This window comes from Pleurodeles waltl, chromosome 3_1 (assembly GCF_031143425.1).
Source record: "Pleurodeles waltl isolate 20211129_DDA chromosome 3_1, aPleWal1.hap1.20221129, whole genome shotgun sequence".
NCBI lineage: Eukaryota > Metazoa > Chordata > Amphibia > Caudata > Salamandridae > Pleurodeles > Pleurodeles waltl.
Window position 1 is genome coordinate 1,027,851,336 of NC_090440.1, and position 23,265 is coordinate 1,027,874,600.

Consider the following 23,265-nt stretch of genomic DNA (forward strand, 5'->3'; position numbering starts at 1 on the left):
TATTCCCATGTAATTGATTATTACTCACCAACATAGCCACCAATCCGGAGTCCCAGGTGGTCCAGCAGGTCCTGTTCCCTGCTGATCAGATCTGCCCAGCGGTGCTTGAGTTGATGGATATTCCTCAGACTCCCGTAGACCCGGACCAGGTGATGGCGCACCTTCTCCCAACAGATTTTCCTCGCCTCCGTGTGATACCCCTGTATCACACGGCCCCCAGCCTCCAGCATCAGTGGGAGGAAATGGCTTACGAGCCATATGAAGCCCCCCAATTCGTCCTCACCCATCCTGGACAGGCGAGGCCTACCTGACATGATGCGAGGTGTAAAAAAAGTACCAAAGAAAAATGAAAGAAAAAGTGGGAAATGGGGAAAGGTAGAGGTGTGAAAGAAAAAGAAGAAGGAGAAAAATAGCCCAACTAACCCCCCAAACTATGCTACCCACAACAGACTCCCACAGACAATACAAACTCTCACAGGTATAGACAAAACAACACTAAACAGACTGAGACAATGTTTGACAACAATAAAAGATTGACACAAAGACAAAATACAAGGCACACAGGACACTAAAGCAGTAAAACACAGGACAACACCTTTCACACAACCACACAGTCTAGATAACTCTGAGACTGCAAAGTGAAAGTGAAAGTCAACTCCCAGTACAGATTTGGTAAACAGGATATCCTATTACATCACTTCCTGCATAAAATGGCCGCCGTTTTTATTTTTGCGTAATGCGTCATATTTTCACGCATACACAGATGTGCGTCATATTTTTTTGACGCATTACAGTGCACATGATGCGGAGTGTAAAAATATGCTATGAATATTAATATTTCAAATTGTACATGAGATGACCAACATATTGTGCATGTAGCGTCAATTTCACCACGCATACATCATGGGCGTCGTTTTTTTTACACGTACAGTGGTGCACATGATGCGGAGTCAAAAAAAATGGTATGAATATTAATAATTAATACTGTACATGAAATTAGCAATATATTGTGCATATAGCGTCATTTTGACCACGCATACATCATGGGCGTCGTTTTTTTTACACGTACAGTGGTGCACATGATGCGGAGTCAAAAAATATGATATGAATATTAATAATTAATAATGTACATGAGATGACCAACATATTGTCCATGTAGCGTCATTTTGACCACGCATACATCATGGGCGTCATTTTTTTTACACGTACAGTGGTGCACATGATGCTGAGTAAAAAAAAATGGTATGAATATTAAGAATTAATACTGTACATGAAATTAGCAATATATTGTGCATATAGCGTCATTTTGACCACGCATACATCATGGGCGTCGTTTTTTTTACACGTACAGTGGTGCACATGATGCGGAGTCAAAAAATATGATATGAATATTAATAATTAATAATGTACATGAGATGACCAACATATTGTCCATGTAGCGTCATTTTGACCACGCATACATCATGGGCGTCATTTTTTTTACACATACAGTGGTGCACATGATGCGGAGTCAAAAAATATGATATGAATATTAATAATTAATAATGTACATGAGATGACCAACATATTGTCCATGTAGCGTCATTTTGACCACGCATACATCATGGGCGTCATTTTTTTTACACGTACAGTGGTGCACATGATGCGGAGTGAAAAAAAATGGTATGAATATTAATAATTAATACTGTACATGAAATTAGCAATATATTGTGCATATAGCGTCATTTTGACCACGCATACATCATGGGCGTCATTTTTTTTACACGTACAGTGGTGCACATGATGCGGAGTGAAAAAAAAGGGTATGAATATTAATAATTAATACTGTACATGAAATGAGGAATATATTGTGCATATAGCGTCATTTTGACCACGCATACATCATGTGCGTGGTTTTTATTACACGTACAGTAGTGCACATGATGCAGAGTCAAAAATATTGTGGATGTAAATAATAATTTGAAGGTGAAATATCAAGACACTTTTGGATACATTTGTATCTGACTCTGCATTGTGTGCACTCATGTACATGAACAAATTATGACGGCCATGCTGTATGCGTAGAATATGGAGCAAATTTATCCAAATGTCTTCATGTGTTTAGCTTTGGAAAGGTGATTTGTCATGGTAAAACGGTGCGATGTGAGACACATTTGTGTTTGTATATGACAAATGTCCCTACTTTTATGTATAGACGGCCTTCACACTGTGATGTTTGGGATACGTTAACTAATGTATTGACCATATTTGACAACATATTTGGTGTAATTGCTGATGGCTATTTTGAAATGAGGTTTTTGATAACATTATGTATTCCGTCTCCAAAATGTCCCCACCTTTATGATGGGGATGCTTTTATCTGTAGTCCTAACAGGGAGTGGGAGAGTCACTTTCAGTTTTTAGGGGGCTGACCATGTCCCATTATGATTTTGTGTTTCATATTTGTGTAGGACTTGTGACATGGAGGCCACATATGTGCCTTATGCATGTGTTTAGTTCACAAGTACATGATTCCTGTATGTTTTGGGGGTGGTAGAGGTGGAGTTTGGCCCCCAGCACCCTAGGATTTGACCATCCAGAATAGCTACTGTATCCATGGAGTATTTTTATCATATCCTGGCAAACCTGCAGCAGCGGGCGAATGTAAGGCCATATGGTATGAATGACTGTTGACCATTCATTCATCTCATTAGCCCATTTGACGTTTGCAGTATTGATGATTTGGAGCTAAGTTGCATACCATTGTCATATGACTAAGGGGGTCATTCTGACCGCGGCGGGCGGCGGTCGCCGCCCGCCAAGCGGTTCCCGCCGAAAGACCGCGGCGGTCATTCTGGCTTTCCCACTGGGCTGGCGGGCAACCGCCAAAAGTCCGCCCGCCAGCCCAGCGGGAAACACCCTTCCCACGAGGACGCCGGCTCAGAATGGAGCCGGCGGAGGGGGAAGGTGCGACGGGTGCAGTTGCACCCGTCGCAAATTTATGTGTCTGCAAAGCAGACACTGAAATTCTTTGTGGGTCCCTCTTACGGGGGCCCCTGCAGTGCCCATGCCATTGGCATGGGCACTGCAGGGGCCCCCAGGGGCCCCGCGGCACCCCCTACCGCCATCATGTTCCTGGCGGAAGACCCGCCAGGAACAGGATGGCGGTAGGGGGTGTCAGAATCCCCATGGCGGCGGAGCGCGCTCCGCCGCCATGGCGGATTCTCAAGGGCAGCGGGAAGTCCGTTTCTGGCCGCGGCTGAACCGCCGCGGTCAGGATGCCCATCGGTGCACCGCCAGCCTGTTGGCGGTGCTACCGCCGACCTCCGCCATGGCGGGAATTACCGCCAGGGTCAGAATGACCCCCTAAGTTTGCAAGACTCTCAGCGTTCACGATGTGATAATGCGAAGATTGTTTTGCTTGTCTGTGTCCCTTTCTGCATAAACTGGTTTAGTGTCATGTTACAATCTTCCTGCTCGGTTCAAACTGGGACACAACTGTGATGGTCTACTTTCAAATATTAGGTTGGTTGTATGACATATGTGTACATGTGTGTGGGAATGTGGATCCAGTATGACCTGTCTGTGTGTATGTTGTCACTGTAACTTCAAGGTCTCCTCCTGAGTTAGTGTCAGCTGATGTTGTTCCAATTGTGTATTGCTCACATCATACACTTGAGAGAAGCCATTGATGACATGTTCACGTACACATGGATGGTCCCACCCTGTCTCTGAACACGTGTGATGTGACTTTCAAATGATCTCCAATTTTGGGCTGGATGAGAGACTGTTTCAGTTGTTTGGATCCGGCATGTCTAATTGTCACATTTGTACTCTTGTTGGGCTCTGTGTATGGTAATGTAACATGTCACATCCTACCCTCTGTGCATACAGTTGTGATGTTTATTTTTGGTGTGATGAATTTTAATGGCATTCTTGATCAATGAGACGACATTCATCTTCAGCTATTTCAAACTAAAGGTGGTCAGAAATGAATAGGCCAAAGCATGATGTGGTGTTTGTGATCTGTGTTTATTTACAAGTGTGGAATACAAGTGATTATAATGACTTAAGTAAAAAAATTGTTCACAAGCTGTTGGCGCCTACGCACTCCTGCTGCGGTGTTAGGTTGTTCCCCCTCCTGTTGCAGGCCAGCATCCTCCTCATCATCATCCTCAGGCATGTCTGGGTCCGGTTCAAGGAGGGGAATGTTCCTTTGTACACAAATATTGTGTAATATGGCACAAGTGAGTATGATTTTGCATACCATCTCTGGGGAGTATAGTAGGCTTCCGCCAGTGATGTCAAGGCAGCGGAACCTTGACTTTAGGATCCCAAAGGTCCTCTCCACAATGCTGCGTGTCCTCTTGTGGGCGTCATTGTATGCCCGCTCAGCAGCAGTATTTGGGTTCCCATATGGTGTCATTAGCCAAGGCTGGATGCCATACCCCTGATCAGCTGAAAGAGAAACACAGAATGGTATCAATTAGACGTAGGAGGCACTGTTGTACGTATCTTTGATGGCAGTAGTTGTGTTGTGTTGTCTGTGACTATTTTGTGTACTAATGTGACAACCTATGGTTGTTGGTGGAAACTTTGGCATTGTTTTTTTTCCTTGGCTGAGCAAGTGTTTGTTGTCTAACTGTTTGTCAGCAGGATGTATTGGTTTCTCAAGTACAGTGTGCCCTCCCTTGCATTGTGACTTGTGACACAGGTGTCCGTGTGTCCTCACTGGGGGTGTGATGATAGTTCCATGCAGAGTTGAAACATGAAAGGGTATTAGAAACGTCCATATGAACATAGCCAGGCCATCCCATCCCTTAAAAGTTATGCATTGTATTAGTGTACAGGTTATTGTGAGACTTCCAATTTGCAAGGTGACATTTAGGCAACCACAGTCATGAATGTCTTCACACTAAGCTGTGGAGTAAAGTCAAATGTGTGAGAGGTTCAATGGTGACTTGTGACACATGGCTAGTGATGTGAGTACCTCAGTGGGTCCCTGTCTAGGTGTTGCTATTGTGGTGTATGTGTTGTTTATCCTAGAGGGTTTCTGTGCAGTGAGTATATAAGTAGATTTTACTCCTTACCAACAAGTAGTCCATTGCCATACCGTCCATCCTGGAAGTGTTGGTTGATGGTGCAGTGACGGAAGATGAATGCGTCATGTACACTCCCAGGATATTTGGCCACAATGTTGCTGATCAGTCCTTGGTGATCGACTATGGCCTGCACGTTGATGGAATGTGTGTGCTTCCTGTTGCGGTAGAGGTGTTCACTCGCAGCAGGTGGCACAAGGCGTACGTGTGTGCAGTCGATTGCACCAAGGACGTGCGGAAAGCCACTGATGGCGTAGAACCCCTGTTTTGTTTCCTGCTGCTTCTGCAGTGTGTTAGGGAAGCAGATGTGGCGGGGTGTCAGTCCAATGATGGCATCCAGTACTTTAGGCAGGAATGCGGATAAAGATGGTTGTGAGATTCCACCAACCAGGGCACCAGTTGTCTGAAAGGAGCCACTTGCCAGCATGTGAAGTACGGCAAGCAGCTTTGTTTCTGTTGGGATAGTGCGTGGAGTCACTAAAGTGGGGGCCAATTGCTGTTCAATATTTGTCAGCAGCTGCTGAATGGCCTGCCAGTTCAACCGGTACCTCTGGATGATGTCTCGTTCCCTGAGGCCATGCAGGGTTGTTCTTGGGCGGAATATCCTCTCCTGCCTTCTGCGCTGTTTTTGGGGTCCCTGCTGTTGTTGTTGTGGCTGCTGTTGTTGCTGCAGGGCTCTGCGTCTACGTGCACGTTGAAGAAAAAGCACCTCCATGTCTCCCTGTTGCTGCTCTGCTGCTCTGTTGTTTGTTCTGTGTGTTCTGATTAAGTACAGGTGTGTTTGCCCCATTTTAACGCCTGCCCTGACCCAGGCGTTAAAATTTCACGCTATTCGTGCTTTGCGCCATTTTTTTGCGCCGCCTGCCGCGCGGGAGTGATTTTTGCCCTGGAGCATAAATACCACGCACCGCTATGTGCGTCTGTTTTTAGACGGAAACGCCTTCCTTGCATCTCATTAACGCAAGGAAGGCGTTCACGCCAAAAAATGACGCAATTTGCCCATACTTTGGCGCTAGACGCGTCTAACGCCAAAGTATAAATATGGCGTTAGTTTTGCGCCGAATTTGCGTTGAAAAAAACGACGCAAATTCAGCGCAAACGAAGTATAAATACGGGCCTCAGTTTCCAAAGACACTACTAAAAAGTGCGAAGAAAGCCTCTCCATAAGAATGGTAGTTTAAAATACTAGCAGCATATTATGAATAGCGTTGAGAGAAAAGATGTTTCTATTGAGGTTACACTTGAATCTATGTATGTGCATTTATGTAAGGTAAAGACTGATCTCCTAAATATAAAAAGAGTCAGTCACCTCGGGTCTGACATGAGAGATTTGTGTGGTGAGGGTGCATCCTAAAATGTGCAATTATGCTTGTGTTGTCTTCAAAGTCAGGTGGAACAAGTGGAGAATGCACGGCAAGCTGCCAATATTTGCCTGTTCAATGTAGGACATTCCTGCAGAGCGGCATTTGCCTACTATTGCTCAACACTTCCTAAAAGAGGAGGTCCATCTTGTGGTATGGTGTGCAATGGATACAGACTTCTGTCACAAGGTCAAACAATGATCCTGTATTAAAAGGGGCAATGAATTGGGAAACTCGGAGCTACAATAGATATAGGAATGATCCTGAGTGCAAATTCTGAATGGTGGACTTTAACTGTGTTTGAGAAGAAGGTCTTCATATTTCCTCATCAACACAATGAAGAGTTAAGAGAGACCTGGTAATACCGAAATTGAAGATGTCCCCAACACCCTACCACATCAACGGTCAGATACAGACCCATGAACATGTTGATGACGTTTACTTATCAGGGTGTCCATGACAGCATTTGTGATGTCTGTGGCGCTACAATTTGCTGGAAGTAGGTTTGAAGGAGGATGTTTTTCATATACTCCAGCTTGGTTCTGTGGGTCTGTTTTATAGGAATAACTCCCTTGCACTCCCCCCACTTACTAGAATCACCCCCGCGTCACTGCACCCACAGTCAATTGAAGAATAGCTTTGTTTTTCATGTCAATGCCAGGTGATGGAGTAATTCTTAGTCATCTCTATGAGTTTTGTGTTAGCAGTTGTTTATTAATTCTTTATAATTAAGTACCCTCGTACCCATGACTAGTGCCTACGTGCATATGTGTTTACCTCAATAAAAACAACGTTTGGCAAAGCCAATATGTCTTGTCTTTGGGGCCTATTGGTGCATTGATGCAATAGCTGCTAGTGGTTGTGTCATGCCTGTGGTATACGCGCTTCAGGCGTCCTCCAGTGGAATGAGGCAGACACCATTTCCTTTATTTTTTTAATTTACCAATCCGAGAAGGTGGATGCTAGCTGGATTGATAAATAAAATAAAATAAAATAAACATTATTTCAGCATGAAAGCGCAAATTTAAAACAAAAACGACTGAAGGGGTGGTGGGGTTATAGAGAAGCAAATATGGTATGAGGTGGGGCGAGGATAGGAAAAGCGGGGAGAGAGGCACACATGCAGAATAACACACGGCACAGGGGCGTGAGAGAGTAGAATAAGAGGCACAGGGCCTGGGACAGAATAACATAAGAGAGTGACAAGCACTCAAAAATGACAGCAAGACAGTAAGAAACACACAAGGGTGGGAACACCACGGAATGTGGGGGAGCTGGGGCGGAGAAGTACACCAGAGAAACACGGAGCACAAAGGGGGCATTTGAGGGAAGCACACCGGGGACGGAAGGAGAGTGCTAGAAAACACATGCACAGTGCTCCACCAAAAAGAAAAAAAAATGTTCCCTAAGAGAGAGCAGTTAAATGATAGATGCCAGCCAATCAGAAACATGATCTAGAGGTTAAGCTCCACGGAGGTACAAACACACGCTATGCAAGCTGGGACAAGGAAAGCCATCAAATAAGCAGGCAAATGAGAGTGATAATAAAGCCAACCTATGATAATGAATGGGGTGCTGCTCTGGGCAAGGCAACAATAGGTCTTTTGCATTCCGACAACTTGTGCCGTCTGCCAGGCTCAACCTAAAAATATTTTTTAAACAAACATGTCTCTAAGGTGCTGGGAGAAAGCCTTAAACATGTGAGGGGCACTTTCAGTATGGTCGCTGGGAACATACGTGCTCCAGGACATGATTGAGGCGCTCTCTCAAATATCCTTTCCCTGAGGTGGCTTGCACAGTGGAACTGTCTTCCTTACATCACCTCATTGCAAACTGTACCGACAGTTAGTGGTGAGGCAATGTGTAAGATAACTACTCGATTCCGTAGGAATCTTTGTGAAGAGAAGGAGGGAGAAAATGTGCTGGTTGGGAAGAGTTAAGGGTCGGTTGTGAGTTTCGTTAGTTAAAGTGAATGGTGACTGCAGTTGTGAGACTGCTGCATCACAGTGAGTACGGACTGGTTGAACGGTTTGGGAATAATGCTGGTCTGTAAAATGAGAAACGTTTTTATCTTTTGAGGTGCAGGATGGGAAAATATTTTGTTAACTTAGGAGGGAAAAAAAAGTCCCAGAAAGAAAGGTTAGAGAAGCACGTGGGGCAGAATAAGGGAGGGGGAGGCAGAGAAAGTATTTTAGGTAAACTCTTATTGTTTGGATTTTGGAGACGTTTTCAAAGTCATCAGCTGTGTAGAGAGTGATTGGCTTTCGGGGCTGGGAGCGCCAGGGTGTATTGAAGCGCCTGGACTATTTTGAGCATGTGAGCATGGACGTAGTTGGACCATGCTTGACAGGGTGCAGATTTCTCGTGATGAAAGGTGGAAGCAGCGGTGAAGAGGGGTAGTTTGTAATCTGTGAGTAGGCCAGAAACGTCAAGACTCCTTCGTCACCTGGACAGCGTCTGGTCCAAGACCGAGAGTGGTGTACAACGGGAATAAAGAACAAAGGAAGCAGGGGCAGATAAAACCGGATGTAAGGACCGCTCATGAGAGCGTTTATATTAGACCTACACTTCGCTTCTTGTTTGCACTGTGACAATAATAGTTTCTTACGGATGAATGTACCTGTATGTATAATGCATTCAGGCACCCTCTAAAACGTCTACACCAGCAACGATAAATGTAACAGAGTCACCACAAAAATACGCCGTCGAGAACCAACCGCGCTTTTTTGCGCATCCTCCCTTTAAGACAATGCCATCACGTGCCATCCGTTCTGGGCACCAGAGCCCACGGGCTGTTTACGTACGGATTTGGAATTGTGGCATTTCCTCTATACTATTCCTCGTGCATTTCCTTTCTTTTTATAGATTTCACACACTCACGGCTTATATGTACAAAACCATTCGCGGATCTGCAGATGTGCAAACAACGTGACAAAAAAGGGGAGGAACACAGAGATTTAGAGCAGCCGCAGGGCGGGGACCAGACCTTAAAATAACTCTACAAAAATCTAATGCCGGCCCTCCCCCAGTGCTTCATTTGTAAATAAAAACGTGCTGGTGCCCAACACCCTCCTCTTAAACATGCGGCTACTTCAATTAAATGTGCCAACACGGAATACTAAGGCAGCGTAATCCTAAAGCCATCTCGGGCCTCTTTAATCCAGTTACAGCCACTCCCTGCCCCTTCAGCTCACTCTTGCAGCTTTCTGCTTTCTCCCATTATGACGCATTTTCGTTTTTCTCTTCCTCCATCTTTCCCATAAGTGTCTTTTGCTCGCAGTAAATGCTTGAGGCAGAAAAATAAGTGGCAGCCCTCAAAAATAAGTGCCAGTGCTCCACACCGGAATAAACAAGCAGAAATTAAGCACTGCCCTCCCCTTTTTAGGTCGAGCATAGCAGTGCAAAAGCGCTGCTTTTCCGACGTGTTGGTATGTATCTGGGCTTTTAACCACTCCCACCTCACGCCCATCACGATCACTCGTTCAAGGGCTTGCCCTTCAAAAATCCTTTGTCATCACTGGTAACTGTTTACCTTTGTCCCTCCTTGGGGCAGTTTTGTTACCGCATTGGCCATCGAACCTGTTACATGGATAATTGCATGATTGCCAATAACTCTGACTGTGAGCAAACTTCTTTTTCCTTGTGTCTCTATCCTTCGCACTCACGGCGTCAACTGTTTTACTTTTTATCTTCAGTTTGTGTGGCAAGTAAGTTCCAGTTAGAAATTTACAATGCTAATAGCTCTAACTTGAGCACACGCGAGACCTATTGCATTGCAAATGCTTGTTTTTTCTTTTCCTGTCTCCCGTTCTGTGAGATGCCATGTGTTTCATTTTTAATCCTCCTTGGCAACCTGCGCAATCCACGCTGGTATGATGGCATCCAAAGGGGCGCAGTTTTGGGGAGTGGCGGTGTTTGTGGTGTTACACCCTCCAATAAATCTATTTTCAGATAAATAGTTGGGCACAGGTGTATTCAGTTGGGTAGTGTTTGATGTCAGATGGACTTCAGCAGGATTTTTTACACACATACAGACAAAACACACACACACACACACTCCCTCACTCTCTGCATTGAAAATCCTAAATAATATTGGACATTTTGCCATATGTTGTGTTTTCTCTCTTAGTACCCCTACTAATCCGCATTTGTCTCCCTTTCCACTGCCCATTTCATGCACCCTGCTTGTTGTATAATATATTTAAACATTATATGCCAGTCTGATTGCCAGAAAATCTGAAGCTCACACACCTCCATTCATACCAACCAAGCTACGACCCTGGGCATCCAATGTGACATTTCCTGGAGAAAATAGTATTGAGTAGTGTTACATTTAAAAAATAAAAGTAACAAAAAACTTTCAATACACCAAATGATTTCAGGGTATGAAGTTTCGGCTAAGGCTTTACTGCACTGAGAATCAAGCGCATGAGGTGACCCCGCAAATCCTGATTGCTTCACGTATCTCCATCCGTGAGGTGGCAAGCTGTGAATCTGGTGCAACAACTGAAGCATGCAACACAAGTGTATGTCATGCAAGTCATGTCTGGGAACTGAGACTTATTCTTTGACCCACTGCAGTGGTGTAATGAAACTTGAGAGGGGCCTCCCTGCAAAATACATTAAGGGGGCCCACCACGCTTAGGACCCAGTCAGCCTGCCGCCCATGCACAGTGCCAGAGGGGGCCCCCTGAAGCTCGCCCCCACCACCCTGCACCCCAAGGGTTATTGTTAAACCACTGACCCAGGGAAAGAAAAAGGACAAAGGGATAAAGAGGAGGAAAAGAACAATGAAAAAAAAAAAATGAGAACATGGGCGGAAATGTGTCCATGGGCATAACGCCATTTGGCGTTTACGCCACTGAATGCATCTGTACACTTGAGATAAAGTGATAAGAATGATGGATAGGCACACACCACACGTAGCAGAGGGTCACCATTAGCTGGACAATGGGCAGGTGAAATCTGGAGGTGGCCGGTGGCTGAGCCTGCCTTGCAAGGGTAGAGTGACACCATAAGAGGGTTTGACAGACGGGGGCATTTAAAGAGCTGCTGGGGGAGTGATTACTCTCTTCTTTCCTCGACCAAACCTCCTCACAGACCAGGGAACCTCCTTGTCAGGGTGTTGATTTTTGGGGACAAGGGATCTGCTGGAGAGGGGACTGACCTGCTGGTGGTCCTGGACCTTTCTGCTCTCCTTGAGTTGCCTGGAGTTGATGATTGAAGGGGTCTTTGCCTGGTCACAGGTACCCCGGCAGGGACAGAGCATGCCCTGGTGTTGTGTATTCAGTATCAAACTGCATGTATTTCACATCCCTCTGTGGGACAAAGGAGAAGCTTGCATTAAGTGGATGTTGATGACAGTGTAATGCGAGGGCGTGAGTAATAAGTTATAGCTAAAGCTGCTTTAGGACACGAGTTACAGTTATTTGAGATAACTGTAGCTGGAGAATTTCAGTGGTTTTGATAGTTTTAAGCAGTATGTTTTAACTGACATTTTCACCGTACAACACCCCTTTAACCTTTGTTTTTAGTGACTTTCTAACGTTTTTTAATGTAAAGCAAGATATAATTACAATTCCTAACTATAACGTCACTTCAACCTTTGTTTTTTCAGTGAATTTCGAGGTTTTTTTAACATAAGGTAATATTTTGTTACCATACGTAAAGCCAACAGCACAGCCAGACCCTGAATCCAACACTCCGCAGGCCTGGCCTCTGGGGGGGGCGAGGGGGGGTGGGCATTAGCGCAGCCTGGCACCTAAAACCACCCAAACCCCCAAAAAGTATACATGGCTGACTACATGGTATTACAACATAAAGGGTGTCATTTTAAGCAAGACAGACCTACCAACTTTGTTAACGGGTCAAGTGGGCCTATTGGCTTTATGAACGGGTCAGCATATCAACATATATAAAGCACAACTATAACCTTTGTCAAAAAACCAACAATAGTCATAAACAAACAGACATTTTATTATTCCACACAGTAAAATGGTTAATAAAAGTGATTGTTATTTAAAAAGTATAATAACGTTTATTTCATCATGTTTTTAAGTCTTTTATAAAACATTTTTAAGCAACAAAGTGTAGCTTTAGATCCAACCACAACACGGCCCTGCACTCAGCTGAAGAACACAGAGCTCCACCTAGGAGTGCTTTGAAAGAACATGGTACACTTTAATGGGGTCACAGATTTAGTGACCCAAAAGACTTAAGAGCCCCTTGGCACCACCTTAGCGCTGCCATAGCATCACTTTTTTTACGTTGAGGCAGCGCTAAAGTGGTATTTTCCCAAGGCCATATTTACAAAGTGGCGCAATGCATGCATTACGTCACTTTGTAAACCCATGCACCACATTATGCCTGAGCTAGGCATAATGTATGCAAGGGGGGCGTTCCCCCAATAGGGGAGGAGGGTGGAAAAATGTAGCAAGGAAATTTATGAGATTTCCTTGCACCATTTCTTTGGGCACTTTTAACGCCTGCTCAGAGCAGGCATTAAAAGGGGGCTTCCATTATTTATAATGGGCCCCTATGTACTCTGCAGGAGTAGCGCCAACATTTAGGAACTACTCCTGCAGAGTACATCAATAGCGTAAAAATAATTATGCTATTACCCCCTATCCTGCGCCATGGTGCACTGTATTTAAATACAGCGCATATAGGATGGAGCTAAGGGGCGCAAGGAAAGTGGTGCTGCACATTTTCTTGCCCCTTACTGTTTTTCTTAATTTTGCTGGAGGGCTATTGCCAACCCTGCAGTCCTTCATAACATTAAAAAAATGTTTGCAGTGCCTCTGCCTTTTCTAGGTGCACCACAAGCAAGAAAATATTTGTGTTAAAATGGGGCATTATGGGGTGTTCCTTGCTTTGAGCAGTGAATAATAAATGAGCGGCTCTTGTTACTTATTTATTATTCATGTTCATTTTTTAATATTGGGGAGGTGGTGTGTGCTGGGATCCCATCCCCCAGGATTTTTTTTTTTATCGAGAGGGAAACATGCACTCCCCCTACCTGGGTCCTGGAAAGCCCTGAGGCCCCATCTCCTGGGGCCAACAGACATTAAGAAGGAAGGGATCTTGGGCCCCCCTTCCTGAGCCTTTACAGGACCCACGGACCCCATCCCATGGACCGTATTCTTTTTTAAGGGAAGGGGTTCGTGCAACTCCCCTCACTGAGCCTTTGCAGCTTGGGGTGTCACCCCCCATGGCCATATTCTTATTATAAGGGGAGGGGACAGCGGGGTCCCCTGCTTGAGCCTTCACAGGCCCTCGGACTCCATCTCCTAGGGCCTAATGTGGGTGTATTGGTGCCCAACCGGGACACTCACAACACACATCGTTGGAGGTCACAAGGGGAGACCCAGGGCCCGCTCTCCCCTTTTTTAAAATAGCGACCCTGGGGGATGGGGTCGCCGGGGTATTCCTGAGCTCAGGGAGTGGGGCTGCATGCCCCCTCCCCTTTCCCAAATATGGAGGCCCCTGGGGATGTGATCTCCGGGCTGTAATTGGCTTGGATATTTATATATATACATATATATACGTATACAGACTGGCACCGTTGACGTTCTGGTGCAGAAAGGGAACGCCAAATTGAAGTGTATGGAAAATGTCACTTACCAAGTGTACATCTTTTCGTGGCATGTTGCGCTGCAGATTCACATGCTGTGCATTATCCTGCCATCTAGTGTTGGGCTCGGAGTGTTACAAGTTGTTTTTCTTTGAAGAAGTCTTTTCGAGTCACAGGACCGAGTGACTCCTGCCTTTCGGCTCCATTGCGCATGGGCGTCGACTCCATCTTAGATTGTTTTCCCCGCAAAGGGTGAGGTAGGAGTTGGTAAAGTAAGGATACTAGAGGTCCCCATGCAATGGAGTAGAAATGTATGTACATATTGTGTATTAAAGGAATATTTATTTACATATTTACAATTTACATGCAACTAAAATGGCTACAGGCTCCCGGGGAGGTGGGAGGGCACATGTGAATCTGCAGCACAACATGCCACAAACAGATGTACACTGGGTAAGTGACATTTTCCGTTCAATGCCATGTGTAGCTGCAGATACACATGCTGTGCATAGACTACAAAGCAGTAATCTCCCCAGAAGCGGTGGTCAGCCTGTAGGAGTTGAAGTTGTCTGAAATAATGTTCTCAGTACAGCCTGTCCTACTGTGGCTTGTTGTGTTGCTAACACATCTACACAGTAATGCTTAGTGAATGTATGGGGCGTAGACCAGGTGGCTGCCTTACAAATCTCTGTCATTGGTATATTACCAAGAAAAGCCATTGTGGCGCCTTTTTTCCTAGTGGAATGTGCTCTTGGAGTAATGGGTAATTCTCTTTTAGCTTTAAGGTAACAGGTCTGAATACATTTGACTATCCATCTGGCAATGCGTTGTTTGGATATAGGGTTACCTGCATGAGGTTTTTGGAAAGCTACGAATAATTGTTTTGTTTTTCGAAATTGTTTTGTTCTGTCAATGTAATACATTAGCACTCTTTTAATGTCTAATGTATGCAATGCCCTTTCTGCTACTGATTCTGGTTGTGGAAGAAGACTGGGAGTTCCACAGTTTGTTTTAGATGAAACGGTGATATGACTTTTGGTAAAAATTGTGGATTTGTACGGAGAACCACTTTATGTTTATGTATCTGTATAAAGGGTTCTTGGATAGTAAATGCCTGTATTTCGCTAACTCTTCATAGAGAAGTGATGGCTATTAGAAAGGCTACTTTCCAAGTCAAGAATTGGATTTGACAAGAATGCATGGGTTCAATTGGTGGACCCATGAGTCGTGTTAGTACAATATTAAGATTCCACAAAGGTTCTGGTGGTGTCCTTGGGGGTATGATTCTTTTTAATCTCTCCATAAAGGCTTTGATAACTGGGATTCTAAAAAGTAATTTTGTATGTGTAATCTGCAAATAAGCAGATATTGCAATGAGATGGATTTTAATGGAAGAAAAAGCAAGATTTGCTTTTTGTAAGTGTAGTAAATAACTTACAATGTTTTGTATGGAGGCGTTTAGCGGCGTAATTTGATTAGCCTGGCAGTAGAAAACAAACCTTTTCCATTTATTAGCATAACAATGCCTTGTTGTGGGTTTCCTTGCTTGTTTAATGACCTCCATACACTCTTTTGAGAGGTTTAGATATCCGAATTCTAAGATTTCAGGAGCCAGATTGCTAGGTTGAGCGATGCTGGATTTGTGTGCCTGATCTGTTGTTTGTGTTGTGTTAACAGAGCTGGTCTGTTTGGTAGTTTGATGTGCGGTACTACCAAGAAGTCCAACAGTGTGGTGTACCACGGTTGGCGAGCCCACGTTGGTGCTATGAGTATTAGTTTGAGTTTGTTTTGACTCAGTTTGTTGACCAGAAAAGGAATGCGCAGGAGAGGGGGAAAAGCGTAAGCAAATATCCCTGACCAGCTGATCCATAGAGCATTTCCCTTGGACTGAGTGTGTGGGTATCTGGACGCAAACTTTTGGCATTTTGTGTTTTCTTTTGTTGCAAACAGATCTATGTTTGGTGTCCCCTAGCGGTAGAAGTGATCTTTTAGAATTTGGGGATGTATTTCCCAATCGTGAGACTGTTGGTGATCTCGACTGAGATTGTCGGCTAGCTGATTGTGAATGCCTGGTAAATATTGTGCTATCAGGTGAATGTTGTTGTGAATTGCCGAGTGCCAAATATTTTGCGCTAGGATACACAGCTGTGACGAGTGCGTCCCCCCCTGTTTGTTTAAATAATACATTGTTGTCATATTGTCTGTCTTGACAAGGATATCTTTGTGGGCTAGAAGGGGCTGAAAGGCTTTTAGTGCTAGAAAGACTGCTAGCAGTTCTAAATGATTTATGTGAAGTTGTTTTTGTTGACTGTCCCATTGACCTTGTATGCTGTGTTTGTTGAGGTGTGCTCCCCACCCAATAATGGAGGCATCTGTTGTGATAATGGCGTGAGGTACTGGGTCTTAAAAAGGCCACCCTTTGTTTAAATTTACAGGGTTCCACCATTGAAGCGAAGAGTGTGTTTGGCGATCTATCAACACTAGATCTTGGAGTTGACCCTGTGCCTGCGTCCATTGTTTTGCTAGGCACTGTTGTAAGGGCCGCATGTGTAGTCTTGCATTTGGGACAATAGCTATGCATGAGGACATCATGCCTAGTAGTTTCATCACAAACCTGACCGTGTATTGTTGGTTTGATTGAATGCTTGATTTTATATTTTGAAACAACTGGACTTTTTGTGGACTTGGAGTGGCAATTGCTCTTTGTGTGTTGAGTGTTGCTCCCAAGTATTGTTGTATTTGGGATGGTTGTAAATGTGATTTTTGGTAATTTATAGAAAACCCTAGTTTGTGCAGAGTATCTATTACATATTGCGTGTGATTTTGACATTGTTGTTGAGTGTTGGCTTTTATTAGCCAATCGTCTAGATACGGGAATACATGCATGTGATTTCTCCTTATATGAGCTGCTACTACAGCTAGGCATTTTGTAAATACCGTTGTTATTCCGAATGGCAACACTTTGAATTGGTAATGTTTGCCTTGTATTACAAACCTGAGGTATTTCCTGTGAGATGGATGGATGGGTATGTGAAAATTTGCATCCTTTAGATCCAGTGTTGTCATGTATTCCCCTTGTTTTAGTAAAGGGACTACATCCTGTAGTGTTACCATGTGGAAATGATCTGATTTGATGAAGAGATTCAGTGTTCTGAGATCTAAAATAGGCCTTAACGTTTTGTCTTTCTTTGGGGTGAGGAAATACAGGGAGTAAACCCCTGTTCCTCTCTGGTGATAAGGTACCAGTTCTATGGCTTCTTTTGCTAGTAGTGCTTGGACTTCTATTTGTAATAGGTCTAAGTGTTGTATTGACATTCTGTGCGTTCTTGGGGGAACATCTGGAGGGAATCTTGTGAACTCTATGCAGTAACCATGTTGGATAATTGATAGAACCCACATGTCTGTGTATGTGTGTCCAATTGTGGTGATATTTTGTTAATCCCCCCCCACTGGTGATATGTGTTGGGGAAGTGTGACATTGAAGTCACTGCTTGCTACCAGGGGTCTGATTGGCAGGCTGGAATTTCCCTCTTCCTCTTGGGAACTGTCCTCTGTAGGAACAACGAAACCCCCCTCTCTGGTACTGAGATTGGTAAGTGGGTTTTGTTTGGGAGGTGGATGGTTCTGAGGATGCTGTCTAAATCCTCCCCTAAATTGTGGTTTCCTAAATGTTCCCCTGTATTGAGAGGAGTAGAGCTCGCCCATGGTTTTGGCCGTGTCCGTGTCCTTTTTCATTTTTTCCATTGCGGTATCCACTTCCGGGCCGAATAGTTGATGTTGATTAAACAGCATATTCAATACCGCTTGCAGTATCTCTGGTTTAAACCCAGAACTTCGCAGCCATGCATGCCTCCTAATTGTAACTGCTGTATTTACAGTTTGTGCCGCTGTATCAGCAGAGTCTATTGCAGAGCGGATCTGGTTGTTCGATATGGCCTGTCCCTCTTCAACCACTTGTTGGGCACGTTTTTGATGCTCCTTGGGGAGGTGCTGGATGATGTCTTGCATCTCGTCCCAGTGTGCTCGGTCGTAGCGGGCAAGGAGGGCTTGTGAGTTGGCAATTCGCCACTGATTGGCTGCTTGCGATGCCACTCTTTTCCCAGCCGCGTCAAATTTACGACTTTCCTTATCATGGGGTGGCGCATCCCCTGATGACTGCGAATTAGCCCGTTTTCTTGCAGCCCCCACAACCACTGAGTCTGGAGGGAGCTGTTGTGTAATAAACACAGGGTCTGAAGGGGGCGGTTTATATTTCTTCTCGACCCTTGGCGTGATTGCTCTCCCTTTCACTGGTTCTTGAAAAACCTGTTGGGCATGTTTAAGCATGCCCGGTAACATTGGCAGGCTTTGATACGATGCATGCGTGGATGCCAGAGTGTTAAACAGGAAGTCGTCTTCCACTGGTTCTGAGTGCATTGTTACATTGTGAAATGTTGCTGCTCTGGCCAGTACCTGCGTGTAGGACGTACTGTCCTCTGGCGGCAAAGGTTTTGTCAGATAACACTCTGGACTATTGTCCGAAACTGGTGGGTCGTATAGATCCCAGGGGTCCGCATCGTCTTGAGTCATCCCAGTATGTGTGGGTGACTGTGCCATTGGTTTACCCACTGGTGACAACTGTGGAGATTGAAGTGGGGACATTTGTGGTGAGAATTGTGGGGGTGGTGACCTTTCTCTAACCACTTTGGTTGCATCTCAGTCTTGTGAAAAGTCAGTTTTCTGTTGGACTTGAGCGGAGGGATAGTTTGTATCTTCCCTGTATGTTTCTGGATTTCTAGCCTTTGCTGAGTTTGATCATACTCTTCTAAATCCAGTTCCTGCTCAAATCTGTGCTTTTCTTTGAGCTGTAGAGAGAGCCCCTGCTCTTCCGTGAAGGACGCCTTTTTCGGCTCCGAAGCTGTTTTTTTCGGTATCGAAACCCCAATGGAGATTGTTGGTTTCGGCTCCGAGTGGCTTTTTCGAGGTTTACTCGACTCGATTATTCGATGTTGACGCTTTTCGGTGCCGGTTTCTCGACCGGAGTCGGAAGTCTTCGGCACTGATTTGCCCTTTTTCGGTGCCGATGTTACTTGGTCACCGTCTTTTCTGTGGGTTGAGCCATGGCCTTCCGGCAGTGGCGTCCCCGAGGCCTTTTGTTTCTTGATCTGACCTTGGGTGTGGGACGGGGCAGGTGTGCTCACTTTTTGTGCCGCCGTCGGTGGTCGATCCCCGTCGGATTCATCCGAGTCCGAACCCTGGATGGATATCCGCATCTCTTCTTCCTCGGCGTCGAGATGTTGTGACTGTTTCGACGCCATCTGTAACCATCTTGCGCGTCCATCTCTTAAGGTCTTCTTGGATCGAAACGCTCTGCAGGCCTCACAAGTATCCTCTCTGTGTTCGGGCGATAAACACAGGTTACAGACCCGATGCTGGTCTGTGTAAGGATACTTGGTGTGGCACTTCGGACAGAAACGGAAAGGGGTCCGTTCCATTAGTTCTTTGTCGACGGGTGTGGTCTGGCCGACCAGGCCTTGATCAAGTGCGGAAGCCCCGAAGGGCCGCCAAAGCGGCCTTGTTGTCGGTGCCGATGTGATGATACTAAACCGGTCCCGAATGCAAACAATACCGACGAATTTCGATGATTTTCTAAGTTTCCCCGATTCGAAATCGGAGCGAAGAGGAACACGTCCGAACCCGATGGCGGAAAGAAAACAATCTAAGATGGAGTTGACACCCATGCGCAATGGAGCCGAAAGGGAGGAGTCACTCGGTCCCGTGACTCGAAAAGACTTCTTCGAAGAAAAACAACTTGTAACACTCCGAGCCCAACACTAGATGGCAGGATAATGCACAGCATGTGTATCTGCAGCTACACATGCCATCAAACATATATATATATATATATATATATATAATCATGGTGACTACATAAAGTTAGAAAGATATTAATAGCGACAGAGCAGTTCTGTGCCATATCAAAAAGAAGGTAAAAAAAGATGCATAAGTGACATGTATTAAAATGTTCTTGATGGAAGTAGATTCATCCATATAGTACCATAAAGACAATTTGATTCTGCTTTTGAAGGTGTTAATTTTAGCACACAACACAACCATAAACACACCTCTCGATATGTATTATCAAGCAGTTTGATCGCACACATCAGACTGTATATGGCCATCTGATCATAAGCATGATCACTTCCATCAAACCACCTGTAACTGATGAATTGCAAACACACAAAAACAATGTGTAGACAGCAACACAGAAAGTGTCTTTCACAAACTACAGAAAAATAGCAATGCTCATACATTTACACTACAGCACACATGTGGGTATGCACACATGTGAACAATGTAAGGAAATATGGATGCACTTCCAGTACACAGCTCACACATAACCACATTCTGGAGGTCATGATCAACTAACGGAACACAACAAACACATTGAGATGCAGTTTAAAAATGTGAAAGACATTAAAAAAACAAAATGCTAACAGTGAATGAGACCCAGCCTTGCAAGGATATAAAGCCATGGGTAACAACGCCCAGTGGTTGCACAATGAGATGCCAATACAGACACACAGCAGACAGTCAGCACACTTGAAACCAGCAACATTGACAGTGAAGTTGATGTCATGCAATTCCCCTACATCTGATTATACATATGCAATTAGAATGCATTAATGCAACAATGATCACATTCCCACCCATCCCCACTCAAAGACTGGACATGCAGTCTCCCCAAGCCCAGGCAGGAGATGAAACCTAGCTCAGATGAAGGAGGATCCAGGGGCTACCAAAATGTGGGAGAGTACATCTTTCTCAACTACAACATGTGTTCATCTTGCCCTGTAACATCTACATTAGTACACCCTCACAAGCACCTTCAAGGGAAAAGCAGTCCATCCATGAAGAATTGAACTCCAACTACTCTTCACCTGCCAGCCACACACAGCACAGACAACCCCTGACGCCTACCATCAACATCACCTTCCCCTGCCCATGGAAGACTATGGTGGAAGGAGTCCATCTCAGTTTGATACCAAATGGAATTGTATCATGGACTGTTCTTGAAAGAATGCAGCAATACAGATTTCTGGGACAAAGATATACATGCTTCTGTCCTCAGTCCAAGAACAGCCTTTAGAAGTTGTTAGAATTTTAGCGTTTGGAAGTTTTTTCGAGTTTTAAGAACCAAGGTCTTGCTTTGGCCGACATCCAAATTAAGGGTCATACTGCACTTTTCCCTGCAGGTGGAGACTGTGAAACTTTCCAGTAAAAAAATCAAAAGCGACACATAACTGAGCAGACAATAAGCAAGTGTAACTGGTCTTCTGAAAAACAATAAAAATACTGAAATAAAAAAAAAGAAACTGATGCATTTATAAACCTTTCAGTCCAATTAAAATTTGCAACAGTCCAGAAAGAAGTATTTACCAGCACATAAATAAAATGTTTCATTCAGTCATTTGAAGTTAGCTGGTGGCACTCTGAATGTGACATTCAGGTTTTTGGGCCTGATTTACTGCTGGCAGAGAGGTTACTCCATCACAAATGTGAGGGATAGCCCCCCCTCCTTATCCCAAGGGCCATAGGATATAATGCATCTGCAATAAGACAGATGTGATATGTGTTACATTTGTGATGTGTAACCCGTCCACCAAACACTAATTCAGGCCCTTCATTTTTATTAGCCCTCTGCTAGTGAGCATAAGGATGTTTTGAAGGTGATATTCATATTTTTCTAAATAAAAACCCATAGTGTTTTCCTTTTGCATTTGCGTTTCTAACCCTGTGTAATGTAGCAACTCTACCAATATGTCCAGGCCAGCACAATTATTAAGAAAATCAGCAAACACCGGTATTTTTCCCCTTACCAGTACAAACTTTAAGCTGTAAACTTAAGAGGAAAACAATTTAAAATGTGTTCTACAGCACCCTTAATGACCACTGACGGATATTTTAAGTGCACACAGACAGAAAGCCCAAGCTATAAATGACTTAGCATGGCTTCATATAAAGTTCTATTTAAGTATCATGTTCGGGTCTCTGCAGACTTTCAAAGTGTGAACAGATGGCCAGTATTCTTTTCTGGTAAGAGTGCTAACCACTGACGTGTGGAAGGAGAATTTTACATAAGCTCTTCTATCCTAATCGCCCCATTAATGATTTCACTCAACGTTTTGTTTTGCATCACTGATGTCTTTGGTTTTGGCCAGTGCACAGTCACATATTCGGTTCGCTCCTTGATTCACTTCATTTAAGCAGGGAAACTCCCAGATTGTAGATGTGATCAAATTAAGGAAATTAGATGCCATTTTTCCTTACTAGACAAGAACTCCTCATCCCTTATGTGCTTGTAAGGTCACTTCTCACTTACCTGTGGCACATTGCTCTCCTGTCCAGGAAGCTACACACTGACACTTGTAACTTGTGACTTGATCCACAACACATTTTCCCCCATGAAGGCAAGGGTTGGGAGAGCAGATACCGACTGTAAAATGATAAAAAATCACAAACCAAGTAAAATCATTGCAATCGGTTGAATTAAATGGCAGATTCTAGAAATAAACAATCAGTTTACAGTCCCCTGGCATGGTATTTTTCATTTATATATCAACTTCTATCATGCTTTATAACCGTTACAACAGGTGGTCGCTAAACATCGACAACCGTGTGATGTTTTCTTTGGAGGGCAGAATGTTTCTAATGATGGCAAATATTACATGTTAATCGCACTCATGCGATGTGATAAAACGCAACATATGTACACCAAAAACAAGCGCTGTCAAACACAACTGGATTTGCATTTTAGCTTCGTCGATGCTTTTTGCTGATGGTGTTCAGCTTCGGAAAAAAGAGGAAACAAGCACTGGCAAAGCCAATAGCTTGTGCCTATTTACTAGTTGTTGGCTTTGGCAGTGTGTTTTTGCCATGTTGTACACCAGCCTGGCTGCTGGATTAGATTGGATTATAGTGGGGTAAGGGAAGTAGAGTGCCGTAGAGTTGAGTCGAGGGAAGTAGAATTCAGTGATTCAATGGCAGAGACTGTCATAGAGTGCAGTGATGTGGAGTGGAGTGGAATAATGTGGAGTGGGTTAGAGTGAATTGAGGTAGTGGGGCGGATTGGATTGGAGTGCAATGGGGTGGATTGGATTAGGTTAGAGTGGTGCGGATTAAGAAGAGTGGATGGGATGGATTGCATTGCAGTAAAATGGATTCCAAAGGGGTGAGGTGGATTAGAGTGGGGTGGGTTGTGATAGATTAGATT

General features: G+C 44.3%; 1 protein-coding gene across 1 annotated transcript in view; it reads right to left on the reverse strand.

The window, feature by feature from the left end:
• The window catches only part of HEG1 (heart development protein with EGF like domains 1), a 215,594-nt gene that overhangs the window by 86,244 nt on the left and 106,085 nt on the right, over positions 1 to 23,265 (reverse strand). Inside the window, exon 3 of the mRNA XM_069224283.1 lies at positions 22,375 to 22,488. Coding sequence (XP_069080384.1) covers positions 22,375 to 22,488 — 114 coding nt within the window. The remainder of the gene's footprint in view (positions 1 to 22,374; positions 22,489 to 23,265) is intronic.